The sequence below is a fragment of the Aquarana catesbeiana genome, linkage group LG01, assembly GCF_042186555.1.
Source record: "Aquarana catesbeiana isolate 2022-GZ linkage group LG01, ASM4218655v1, whole genome shotgun sequence".
Taxonomy (NCBI): Eukaryota; Metazoa; Chordata; class Amphibia; order Anura; family Ranidae; genus Aquarana; species Aquarana catesbeiana.
The window spans coordinates 667,523,487-667,537,378 of record NC_133324.1 but is presented as its reverse complement, the minus strand read 5'-3'; the positions used below and the strand labels follow the sequence as shown (position 1 = coordinate 667,537,378).

Below are 13,892 nucleotides of genomic sequence, written 5' to 3'. Positions count from 1 at the left end.
TACTCTGTAATTCATACCTCTTTTATGGAGCCACGATCAAAGTACTCACTAATGGGCAGTTTTCTTTCTCCCTTTCTTCTCCTTCTTGCATATTTTAGGTTTTGATGGCAATTCCCAGTTGCTGAACAGGCTGTCATAAAGACTAGTAATCTCAGCTACCTTGGAAACCCTCCCAGGCCTCTCTTGGAATATAGTGTATAGAAGATTTATTGTACTACATACACACTTTGTTGATCAACTTTGTGATGCAAGAAAATACTGGCTGACCCTTCTGTAATGCAAAGTGCTCATAGAGAAAACATCTGTTTTAAAGGGAAACCTAATGTAAATTGTGTATAAAAGCAAAAGGGCTCATTTTATTTTTGTGTTAGCCTTCTGAAGAGTGATCCGTGGTGGATCTATCTTCAGAGAACATTTGACAGGTGGTGAGGAAGTGTTATGTCACCTCCTCACAACCTGTTTTAAGCCTTAAAAGCCCACGTCATAGCGTGCCCATTGCGTGCCTTGCTCAGCGGCCAGCACAACAGCAAGGATAGTTTTCGCCATGCCACAGTGCAAAGCATCATGGCCATGGCATGTGTATACCCCCATATGGCTAACCTTGCAGCTCAGGGGAAGCAGTTGGGGGAACATTGAGAACATGAAAAAAACACGTGTTTTTACTGCCCCCCCCAACCGCAAGTGTAAAATAAGCTCTGCCCAAAACTGAATGACATTTTGTGACAAAGACCCTAACTGCAGAGGATGGTTCAAAACTCTGGTATCCATCCAGATCTGAAAAATTAATTTGTTGAATGGAGTTGGACTTTATCGGCCACAAATACATGATACAGAGAAAGTGGTTAGATCATTTTTAACTGCCTTTTAATTCCATGTTAGGCTTAGCGGTCTCTTAGGCTAGGTTCACACCTAGTCACCTAGTTGGAGCCAGCGGTCGCCACATCCTTAATAACGGATGACTCATCAGCTGTCAGCGGGGTTTCCCGCTGAAAGGTGAATGTAAAAATTTTTTAAAAAATTGTCGGCAATAAAAAATCATGAAAAAAAGAAAAGTTTTGGGGTCCCTCCCCCAAGCCTTACCAGACCGTTTTGGGTCTGGTACAGATTTTAAGGGGAAACCCCACGCCAATTTTTTTCAAAAATTAGCGTAGGCCCTGGTATGGATTTGGGGATAGGGCCCACGTAAAAAAAAAAAGCGGCGCTTTTTTATTTATTTATTTTTTTTTTTTTTGGGGTCATCGGTGGCGGCAGGCATCATGATTGACAATGGATCTACATCAGGGGGACTTTTTTTTTTTTTTAATAAAAGTAATGTCAAAAACTGTCTTTCTCTTTGACACTTTTTTGGGTGAATGAGTAGGGTTACAATGTACACCCTACTCATTCACATCGGGGGAGACTGGGATCTGGGGGCCCCTTTGTTAAAGGGGACTTGCAGATTCTGATAGGCCCCCTGCCCTGAGATCCCCACAATAACCGGCCAGGGTTGTGGAGAAGAAAGAAGCCCATGTCCATATAAACATGTTGAGGGCATGTGGCCTGGTATGGTTCAGGAGGGGGAGGGGGGCGCTCACTTGTCGTCGTCCCCTTTCCTGGCTTGCCAGGCTGCATGCTTGGATAAGGGTCTGGTATGGATACACCATTTAAAAAAAAAAAATTGGCTTGGGGGTTCCCCTTAAAATCTATACCAGATCTATACTCTACACCTTTTTTTTTATTATTTATTTATTTATTTATTATTTTTATTTATTTTTTATTTTGGCATGTGGTTACCCTTAAAATCCTTACCAGACCCTAAAGGGCCTGGTATGGATTGGGGGAACCCCCATGCTTTTTTTTTTTTTTTTGTGGATCAAATTTGTGTTCAAAGCTGATCGGACGTGCGATCGTAGTGCTCAGAAACGCACTGGCGAATTTGCACTGCAGCTGCACCGCACATATGTGAACCAGCTCCATTAAAAGTCGTCTTGAATCACATGTCATGCGACTCGGATGCGGTTCAAAACGCATCCAATTCACATATGTGTGAATGGAGCTTAAGGTGCAAGATATACAACAGATCTATGGAACCAGTGGTTTAACATCACTTTCCTATTATGACTGAACTAAAGTAGGACTATAGGCAAAACTTTTTTTTTTTTCAGTTTGGATAGAGTAAGGGAGGGTTATAACCCGTCAGATTCTTTTTTCGCCATCTGGGTCCCATTGCGCAGATTTCCCTTCACTTCCTGTCCCATGGCCAAACAGCAAGCGAGAAGAAATCCCTGCAAATTAAAGGAATTAATTGAACCCCCAGGTCACCAGAACTAGTGTACCCAATGGTAGATTTCCGCTCTATTACTTTTCTGGGGACAACCTAAAAGTTTGGGTTTTCTTTTACTATCACATTCAATGATAATGGTAAACAGGACAAATAGAGGCGGACTCTCCTTAATGGATGTACAGACAGCAATAAAAACAGACAGATGTTCTAATCCCTCTCCACTCTATCCAAATCTAAAAAAAGTTTTGCATTTAGTTATACTTTAATATGAAGGCTGCCATTTGCTGAATTCTCCTACAAAATAGTTTCCTGGCTGCCATTCAGAATCATGGGTTTCTTTACTTTCTGAGCCCAAGACCTGGAGAAAAGGTCTTTGACTAGATGTCCCAAATTGGTTTCTCCGAAAATATTGAACAAATACACAGCCATGTAATCCACATTTTGCATTCTAGATGGAGGTCAGCAGTGAAAGTCTACATATTTCATTAAGTACAGCTATCCCTGTTATTTTATTGATAACATATGCATTTCCTTTTTGGCTATCCAGAAGATCGTTTTACACTATTGTAATATTTTATAACCTCTTTATTCTAAATAACCTGACTTTTATTTCCCAGAAGAAAAGCTCAGCTCCTGATGGTATTTAGTGTTAATTGAGGTTAAAGTGTATGTACAAACCAAATTTGTCCCAGCATCATTTTTATTGTCCAGTCTATGGAGGTCTCCAGATTGATGAAAAGTGACTCTGAAGCCATTTAAAGTTTTTAAAGGCAATATTTTAATGAGTTTCCTATGTTTTTAGCTTGAAAACCATTGAAGCTTGAAGCCATTTAAAAGTAACCATCAGTGGTTACTAATTTAGCACAATGTGATCATTAATGTTTGGTTGTTTGAAATAATTATTATTCAGTGTTCTTTAAAAAAAAAAAAAAAAAGGCTGCGAACTCTGGACGCAAACCTATTTACAGAATGTAGAAGATAGAACACATCCCTGATGTCCTCTTCTCTTACATAGATTGCTGCCTTCATTGCTGAATCCATGCAGAGCTGTGGAGGTCAAATTATCCCACCACCTGGTTACTTCCAGAAAGTGGCAGAGTATGTAGAAAATAAATCATTGTATGTCTCTTGTATCAATGCTATTAAATTGTACAATGTCATCAATGTTTTATATTGGTTAATAGGCTTTTGTGATTACAGTATGTATTTTAAAGATAAAAAAAAGTAAACACTCATGATATATAACAGAGGAATTTTACAATGCAGAGTATTGTAAGAGCTCAATGTCACTGATTGCATGGAAATATTTTTGGTTAGCTATCATAATGTTAAATATAATAAGGACATTTTACTGGTTTGCATGTATCAGGATATGTTGATGGGAGTGGTAGGTACTGTATGCATACATCCCAACTTTTTTGAGATGGGAATGAGGGACACCAATAAGCAAAAGTATGTAGGCATAGGACATGCTCCCTGCCATGGTCCCTTAAAGGAGAATTATTTAAAAAAAAAAATGATTAGTTATACCCACAAGTGCTTTTTTTTTTTTTTTTTTTTTTTTTTTTAACCACTACTATTCCCTTATACTGGCTTCTGAAATTTACAAATGAAGCAATTTAGAAATTAGATGAAAGGTTTATCAGTGTGAAGCACTTTTTGAAAGATAAATAGTGCATTTTATATACAACTATATAGATCAGATCAAAATGAGGGACAAATGAGGAAAAAGGAGGGACAGAGGGACTTTGTTCCGAATTGGGGACAGGCCCATGAAATCAGGGACAGCTGGGAGCTATGTGTATGTACTGTGAGACAAAGCTTATTACTTTCTCTTGTGATATATATAATTACTGTATTGCCCCGTACACACGGTCGGATTTTCCGACGGAAAATGTGTGATAGGACCTTGTTGTCGGAAATTCCGACCGTGTGTAAGCTCCATCACACATTTTCCATCGGATTTTGCGACCCACAAAGTTTGAGAGCAGGATATAAAATTTTCCGACAACAAAATCCGTTGTCGGAAATTCAGATCGTGTGTACACAAATCCGACGGACAAAGTGCCACGCATGCTCAGAATAAATAAAGGGATGAAAGCTATTGGCCACTGCCCCGTTTATAGTCCCGACGTACGTGTTTTAGAGTCACCGTGTTTAGAACGATCGGATTTTCCGACAACTTTGTGTGACCGTGTGTATGCAAGACAAGTTTGAGCCAACATCCGTCGGAAAAAATCCTAGGATTTTGTTGTCGGAATGTCCGAACAAAGTCCGACCGTGTGTACGGGGCATATGTCAATTAAAATTAAAATTTCAAGTGACCCAGCACTGACAGATTTGTATTTTAGTAATCTAATCTAATCTAACTACAGTAATCTGAACCCTAATTGGTTGCTGTAAAATACTGCCCTCAATTATTATTTAATTAGCTTAAAAAGTGAAAGAGAAAAAAAAACTCCTGCGCTAACACTGAAGAAAATGTGCTACAATGAAATCCTAACACCAAACAGCTGGATGTGTACCCAAATATTATCCTAATATCAATAAAAGGATTCAAGCTGCCAACACCTGTAGTGTCGCCGCATACACATTAAGATTCGGATAAAGAATAGAGTGGTGCTATATCCGTGAAATTTTCTAAAACAAAGATTCTTTCTATGAAATATCCGCTTTCTAGATTTCCTTTGTATGTTCGAATGTTGTTTTATTCCTCTGTTTCAGCTATGTACACAAGGCAGGTGGCGTTTTCATAGCAGATGAAGTGCAGGTTGGATTTGGCCGGGTAGGAAAACACTTCTGGAGTTTCCAACTGCAAGGAGAACATTTTGTGCCAGACATTGTAACCATGGGAAAACCTATCGGCAATGGACATCCGTTGTCTTGTGTTGTCACAACCAGAGAAATTGCAGAAGCCTTTGGAGCTACTGGACTGGAGTATTTTAACACAGTAAGTTAAGTTAATTACAAATATATTCACAATTATACATGAACTACCTGACTGTCTGTGTTTGGCCAATCAAACAGCATCTCTGCTCTAAACCATCATATTGGATTATTATAATCTTAAAGAGCAGTGGTAGTAATAATAATAATAATAATAATAATAATAATAATAATTCTAGCATGTGCTAACCCAAATCCATAAAAAGATATACAGACTACTGTCCTCAATTTCCAAAGACATTCTCAGGTTTTGAAACCTGTTCCTGGAAAATGTTGTCCCTGAAAATGTTCCTAATTGTCAGCACTAACTGTAGCATTAAAAGTATTTTCCGCATGTTAAAGCAATTCTTATCCTCTATCAATGTTAATCTGGGCTGTTCAAGTTAATATACAGTATACTGCTAAGTGGTTTGCAAAGTACAACAAATCTTTTATAGTTCATTGTAATGAATATGATAGCTTGGAATATAACTTTTCATGTCTACTTTCAGGACTACTTAGGGCACAACAGATTTAGATATATACTAACCATTGTGTCTAAATAATATCTTAAATTGTTGGTATCTGTTCAATAAATGAACTCACTGGCCAATATCTGCAGTTTTGTTAAGATCGCATAATGATTGGTAGAGCTAAAGTGTGGAAAAATATAAGTGAATTATAATCTATAATTCAGTGGGCTGTCATTTCCCCAGTAAGTACAGGGTCTTTCCTATTAAAATGCTGGGTTATGATAAACAGATTATTATTTACATGTAGATATCCATAGAGTGGGGTATCTTAGGGTAGAATTAGACATGCATCTAAATCTCCCTTTCCTCTGAAGCCTGGTCTGCGTTCCAGAGGCTACTGACAGGCAGTAGAACTGCACGATTCTGGCCAAAATGAGAATCACAATTTTTTTGCTTAGAATAAAGATCACGAGTCTTGCGGCGTAACAACCTCTTTCACATTATGCAAAAAATTGGGCTAACTTTACTCTTTAGTTTTTTTGAATTTATTAAAAAGTGAATTTTAAAAAAAATTGCATTTGAAAGACAGCTGTGCAAATACAGTGTGACATAAAATATTGCAACAACCACCATTTTATTCTCTAGGGTCTCTGTGTAAAAAAAAAAAAATATATATATATATATATATATATATATATATATATATATATATATATATATATATAATGTTTGGAGGTTCTAAGCAATTTTCTAGCAAAAAATAATGATTTTAACGTGAAACCAACTGTCAGAAAAAGGTTTAGTCTTTAAGCGGTTAAACTTCCCTCATTTACAGACCGAAGTTCATTCCTTTGATCTAAAGAACAAAATGTTACCATGTTTATAGTTAGCCTAGGGCTGAGGAATGTTGTGATACTTGGCAGGGTGCATGTTTGTTTTTGTTTTTTTGACAGCTGTCAGCTTGAGCAGAGAATTTTCTGCATAGAAAGAATTGGGAAAATGCTTTGTCAAGATCGCAAGGGGAAAAAAATTGTGATCTCGATTCTTAACGATTAATTGTGCAGCTCTAACATTAAAACAGGCGATGAGGGGGCACTTAATCGCTTCCTCACCGCCTGTTTTAATGTGGCACAACCACGTACATTTGTGCCACTTCCCTACTTACCTGAATATGCAGCAATTGTTGGGCTTGCGCCCGCTGAATGCTTAATGTCAGGTGAACTTTGCCGTGGGTGTGAAGCAAAGCATCACGGTCGCAGCATGTAAACACCCCTGTTTGCTACCTATTGCAGTTTAAAGGGGGGGTTGCAGTTGGCGGTCTGCAAAAATACGCTGTTTTGATGCCCCCCCCACCTGTAAATCTAAATGAAGCCTTTCAATGCTTATGTTTTAACTGCCCATTGCTGCTATTACAGTTTGCTAATAATGGCAAACTGCAAGGACCCTTTCAAATGGGCAGTTGCCAGCAAGAATCTGAAATTCTTGCTGGCAGTTAAACTATTTCCCTCCACAGAGTGTGTGCAAACAGCTGCAGCCGGGTTGGCGCCTTGTATAACCGTCAGCATCTGCATGAAATTGTTTGTCAGAACAGTTACATGCGATTAGACTGAACAATGCCAGTTTGCATCCAGGGATGGCGTTTCTGGCTGCAGCTAATCATTCAGTTTGTATGGAGTTGGAGCCACAGCACTCAACAGCTTGTGTACTGCAACACAACTGACTGGCTCCTTGTGCTCTTTCACCCTCCTGTGGTCTGAGCACTACTGTGCAGTAATTAAAACACGCTAATACCAAGTCAAAGTGAATTACTTAAACCAGCCATAGACAGATCGAAATTTTGATCTGTCTATGGGCAGGTTGGTTATACTGAAGATGATTCATTGATCAACTTCAGTACAACCAGCCTGTTGAGATTTTATTCTCCCGATCACTGCCAGCGGCTATATTGTATTCTGTGGGTTTTCCCCGTACTCCCCCCTCCCTGGTAGAACACAATAGCACTGCGGTGGGGATTGCCCCATCAACACTGACCTGATCCTAAGCTCCTGCAGGCTCCTCCTATGCTGCTATACTGGCCCCTGCAACCTCTTCCTTGCACTGCAGTGGCCTAAGGTCTTCTGATGTCATCAAGACTGATGCAGGGCCCTACGCTGGACATGAGGAAACCAAGGGGCAGTCCACCCTTATGCCGCGTACACACGGTCGGAATTTCTGACAACAAATGTTCGATGGGAGCTTGTTGTCAGAAATTCCGACCGTGTGTAGGCTCCATTGGACATTTTCCATCGGAATTTCCGACAAACAAAATTTGAGAGCTAGTTCTCAAATTTTCCGACAACAAAATCCGTTGTCGGAAATTCTGATCGTGTGTACACAATTCCGACGCACAAAATTCCACGCATGCTCGGAATCAAGCAGAAGAGCTGCACTGGCTATTGAACTTCATTTTTCTCAGCTCGTCTTACGTGTCTTACGTGTTGTACGTCAACGGGTTCTTGACGTTCGGAATTTCCGACAACATTTGTGTGACCATGTGTATGCAAGACAAGTTTGAGCCAACATACGTCGGGAAAAAAAACATGGATTTTGTTGTCGGAATGTCCGATCGTGTGTACGCGTCAATAGAACATAGGGGAGCAACGTTCGTTGGGAGAGCAGAGGATCTGGTAAGCAAAAGTGTGTTTCCCATCCCTTAGACAGAATTGAGCAGCTTACCTTTGCAGTTCAGGGGCAGCCCCACTGCAAGGAAGGATTTTTCGTTTTCTTGTGACATATATACTTCAACATAAGGGCTAGTTCCCATTGCTGCAATGTCAGACAACACACGTGATTCACACTGCACTGCTGTGAAAATCACATGCGATGTCTGTGCAATGTGAATTCAGTTATACAGATTGTATGGCTGAATTTGCATCGCATTCGGACCAAACTTGTGTAGGACCCTTTTTTGGTCCGAGCCAGAATCGGATCGCATGAAATTGAATTGACAGTTTGCATTGTGATATGCGAACTGATCTGGGGGTGTCATTAACTTTGTATTGACACTCCCAGCGATTCGCATAGGGCAGTCTGAACTGCCTGCGAGTCAGGTGCGATGCGGGAACCCGCAGTGGATTCGCAGGGTTCCTCCATCACACCAATGTGAACCGAGCCTAAACCTACTATGAAAGAGTATGAGGAAATTATTCTGGATGGCTGAACTTCCAAAAATCCTTTTATTAAGGTTTCATATGACAAGTGGTTGACAGATGAAGCAGGGGACAAAGATGGAGCAGGGGACAAAGATGGAGCAGGGGACAAAGAGGTAGACGCGTTTCGAGCAAATGTTATTGCTTAGTCATTGCCTCATTTCTGTGAAAGAAATCGGGAGGCTACATGCTGAAAATGGTAGATGCCTAATTGTTATGCTGACCCTCTGATCTAGAAAAGTCACCTGATTTTTATGTGCATACTTGGTCCAGGTCAGTGGTGAAGCCAGAGGATCAGCTTGAAAGGCAGAAAAGTAATGTTTTCATAAGCAGATCAGCAACCGCCTCCTCCAAGTTTTTCTCGTGACAGTTTTCGTATAAACCAACATCTGCAGAACAGCAGGGCTGCGTTTTACAGCGGTCTCTTTTTCACAGAACTGCACGTCACCTCCGAGAATATTCGGGATGGAAAATATGATGAGGGGAACAGCTGGCTCAAGGCCAAGCACATTAAAAACAAAATTCAGGCACCAGGACTCACTAGAGAGCTTCGCAGCTGGTCAATTTAGCAATCTTTTTGTTTTTTTATTTAAGCTAAGCTTTGCATTTTAGAACAGTATAATTTAGGGCTCTGACCATGACTAATGTCTTTCTGTGCAGTTTGGAGGAAATCCAGTTTCTTGTGCCATTGGTTTGGCAGTGCTGGATGTTATTGAAAAGGAGGATCTACGAGGAAATGCTACCAGAGTTGGCAACTATCTGATGGAACTGCTGGAGGAGCAGAAAGAAAAGCATCAGCTGATAGGAGATATCAGGTGACTGAGCTCTGGGGAAACACAACTCATTTATGTCTGTGTATGGTTTCCAAGGACACTCCAAACAGCTATACTGTTAATACTGTTTACCTATAATTTACTATAAGTAAGGGCAGGCGTAGCTCACTTGTATGAGTAAGCTGCTGTAAAGACACGTTGACACGTTTGAAATGTGAGGAAAGGCTTTCTCACAACAGTTTATTTGTGCTTCTTTGTACACATATAAAGGTCTTGTTCACAGGAACAGACACAGGGTGGGAAAATCAGCGGCGTTTTTCCATCTTCTGACCATGCAACTGAATGAAGGCATACAGCTAGTCGGGTGTACAAAAAATGAAACAGCACTTCGTTTTTGGAGGCAGCACCAACGTATAACGTGTCCCATTTAAGTGGATGGGGCTGCACCACAACCACCCTGCAACCATGTGCATTGCATGCAATTTTGTCACAGTAGTGCAGCATTTTGAGGGTTCAAACTGGTGAAAAAAGGCGACATATCGCCACCTCACCACCTATTAAATGTCCTCTGAAAATTCACCTCAGATCCTTAATTGCTTAACCACTTCACCCCCGGACCATTTGGCTGGCAGTGCGTCACTTTAACTGAGAATTGAAAAAAAAAACTGAAAAAAACGCATTATTTTTTACTTTTTGCTATAATAAATATCCCCAAATAATATATAAAAAAAACATTTTTTTTCCTCAGTTAAGGCGATACGTATTCTTCTACATATTTTTGGTAAAAAAAATAAAAATCGCAATAAGCGTTTATTGACTGGTTTGCGCAAAAATTTATAGCGTCTACAAAATAGGGGATAGTTTTATTCATTTTTATTAATATTTTTTTTTTTACTAGTAATGGCGGCAATCAGCGATTTTTCATGACTGCGACATTATGGCAGACAGATCGGACACTTTTGGCGCAATTTTGGGATAATTCACATTACTGTGTAAATGTGACTGGCAGTGAAAGGGTTAACCACTAGGTGGCGCTGTAGGGGTTAAGTGCGTCCTAGGGAGTGATTCTAACTGTAGGGGGGAGGGGCTATATGTGGCATGACACTGATCACCGCTCCCGATTACAGGGAGCTGTGATCAGTGTCAGTGTCACTAGGCAGAACGGGGAAATGTTTGTTTACATCAGCATTTTTCCTGTTCTTCCTCTCTGTGAGACGATCGCAGGTATCCCCACGGACATCGAGTCCACGGGACCCGCGATCACACTCACGGAGCTTGCAGCAAGAGCACACTCCCGCAAGCCGCTTCTTAAAGGGCAACATACAGGTACTTTAGTATGCCTGTACGTGCCCTTCTGCCGACGTATCATATACTGCAGCAAGGCGGCCCTTTAGCGCAAAATCCCATACTTGTACGTGATTTCATTCTTCTGAGTCTGGGGCACGCACGCACGCCACTGGTGACCCACTCCCGCTGTGATTGGACACAGCGGGAGCCAATCAGCAGGTCTGGTGGACCCGTCGATTGTTCCCAAAGGTAGACAGAACGGCGATCTGCCTATGTAAACAAGGCAGATCGCCGGTCTGTGACAGGAGAAGACAGATCTTGTGCTTCTGCTAAGCAGGAACATGGATCTCTGTCTTCTTACAGTACAAGTACCCCCCACACAGTTAGAAAGCAACCCCTAGGGACACATTTAACCCTTTGATTTCCCCTGATGCTAACCCCTTCCCTGCCAGTGTCATATTTCAGTGACAGTGCTGATCACCTTATTAGTGTCACTAGTCCCTAAAAAAAGTGTCCAATTTGAATGCCGCAGTCCCGCTATAAGTCGCTGATCGCCGCTATTACTAGTAGAAAAAAACCCCAATATATTCCATCAAAATATTCCATAGTTTGTAGATGCTAAAACTTTTGCGCAAACCAAATCAATATACACTAATTGCGATTTTTTTTTTTTTACCAAAAATATGTAGCAGAATACATATTGGCCTAAATTGATGAAGAAATTAGATTTTTTTTTACATTTTTTAGTGGGTATGTTTTAGCAGAAAGTAAAAAAATATATTTTTTTTTTTCAAAATTGTCAGTCTTTTTTTGTTTATAACGCAAAGAATAAAAACCGCAGAGGTGATCAAATACCACCAAAAGAAAGCTCTATTTGTGGGAAAAGAAGGACGTCAATTTTATTTGGGTACAGCATCACACGACTGCGCAATTGTCAGTTAAATTAACGCAGTGCCGTATCATAAAAAATGTCTTGGTCATTAAGGGGGGTAATCCTTCCGGGGCTGAAGTGGTTAAAGTGGTTGTAAAAGCTTTCAAGTTTTTTTACCTTAAAGTAGAAATATAGGCATTTTGAATAGAGCAAGAAAGGGTTATAATCCTTGTCAGATTTTCGTTCGCCATCTGTGTCCCTTTGCAGTGGGGAAATTCCTGCAAATTAAGGGATTTTGTTGAGGACCCCCATGTCACCTAGTGTCCTCATGGGAAGATTTCCCCTCTATTACTTTTCTGGGGACAACCCAAAATGTGGCACTTTCTTTTACTTTCACTTTCAATAATGGTAAACAGCACAAATGGAGAGGGTGAATCTCTTTAATGGGGGCACAGACAGCCATAAAAACCCAATAGGTGTTTTAATCCACCTTTACTCTCTCCAAAACTACAAAAAAGTTTTGCCTTTAGTTATACCTTAATCGTACCTCCCAAATTTTTGAGATAGGAATGAGGGACACCTATATAAGCAAAATTACAGTATGTAGGCATAGGACACCCACCCTGCCACGCCCCCTTAAAGGAGCATTCTACAAGAAAAAATGATGTTAAACCCACCAGTGTATTTTTTTTTTTCTCATACTATTCCTTCTGACCTTTTGGACTTTACAAATTAAGCAATTTTAGAAATTGGATGAAAGGTTTAGCACTGGCTAACACTTTTTGAAAGATTGAAAGATAAAAAATGTATTTTATATACAACTATATAGATCAGAGAAAAATGAGGGACAAATGAGGACAAATGAGGGGGAACGAGAGACAGAGGAACTTTGTTCCAAATCAGGGACAGTCCCTCGAAATAACGGACAGTTGGGAGGTATGCTTTAAAGCGTTCTATGCATTAAGGTCAACAAAAACCTTCTGTTGCAGAAGACATCCCCCCTTATACTTACCTGAGCTCATTATTGATCCAGCGTTGTGCAGATTGATAGCAGCAGAAGCCATTGGCCCCTGCTGCTGTCAATCAAAGCCTAGGACTGGGGAGTGGGGAGGAGCTCCGCTGTCTGTGTCTATAGATGCAGGCAGAGAGGCTTGGGAGCGAACCCACATGAGTGCCTCCATAGAAAGTGGGGTCAAAGAGGAGGAGCAAGGAGCAATGGTGGGGGACCCCAGAAGTGGAGGATTGGGGCTGCTCTGTAAAAAAAACATTGCACAGAGCAGGTAAGTATGACATGTTTACTACTTTAATTAAAAAAAAATAATGGAGGCTTTACAATTACTTTAAAGTGACACCAAAGACTGGTTAAAAACATATATTCTATTCAAGTAGCGTGTTCCTATATGAAAAAGTACCATCTATTGCTCTCTGCCTCCTCCAAATTCTTTTTTTTTGTTACTGTGATGCATCCTTCTGTTAGAGGGTGGCTACATTCATCCTCCTTGGTCCCCCTGTATGTAAGAATGTAGCCAACCCCTCTTTCTTGCTAGTTTCCGAGATGAACTAGAGACTATTATTATTATTATACAGGATTTATATAGCACCAACAGTTTGCGCAGCACTTTACAACATGAGGGCAGACAGTACAATTACAGTTCAATACAGAAGGGTCCTGCTTGTTAGAGCTTACAATCTAGGAGACTAGAGGATAGAGCGGTGCACATGACCATAACCAATATGCACTTGCAATTGAGGGGGGAAAATGAGAGGCTCAGGAGCTCACAAAGGACATTACAAGGAGGCAGAAAAACATAGAATTGATTTAATGAAAAACAGACCACCATTAAAGTGGTTGTAAACCCATTACAACCACTTTAACCTACAGGTAAGCCTAGATTAAGGCTTACCTGTAAGTGCAAGAAATATCTCCTAAACCTTATTTGCAGAAATAGCGGCACCGATGTCTACGGTGCATGCGCCGTAAACATCGGGCGCAGGCGCACTGAGCACGCCGTTTCTAACGGCGATCATGCCTTTAGTGGTGGCATCAGCGCGCATGCGCAGGAGTGACGTCATCGCGGCTCCGGCCAGTCACAGTGCTGGTGCCGCGATACC

General features: G+C 40.7%; 1 protein-coding gene across 1 annotated transcript in view; it reads left to right on the top strand.

The window, feature by feature from the left end:
* Positions 1–13,892, top strand: part of ETNPPL (ethanolamine-phosphate phospho-lyase) — a 62,257-nt gene that overhangs the window by 33,750 nt on the left and 14,615 nt on the right. The window contains exons 7-9 of the mRNA XM_073602230.1: positions 3,279–3,361; positions 4,988–5,213; positions 9,510–9,664. Coding sequence (XP_073458331.1) covers positions 3,279–3,361; positions 4,988–5,213; positions 9,510–9,664 — 464 coding nt within the window. The remainder of the gene's footprint in view (positions 1–3,278; positions 3,362–4,987; positions 5,214–9,509; positions 9,665–13,892) is intronic.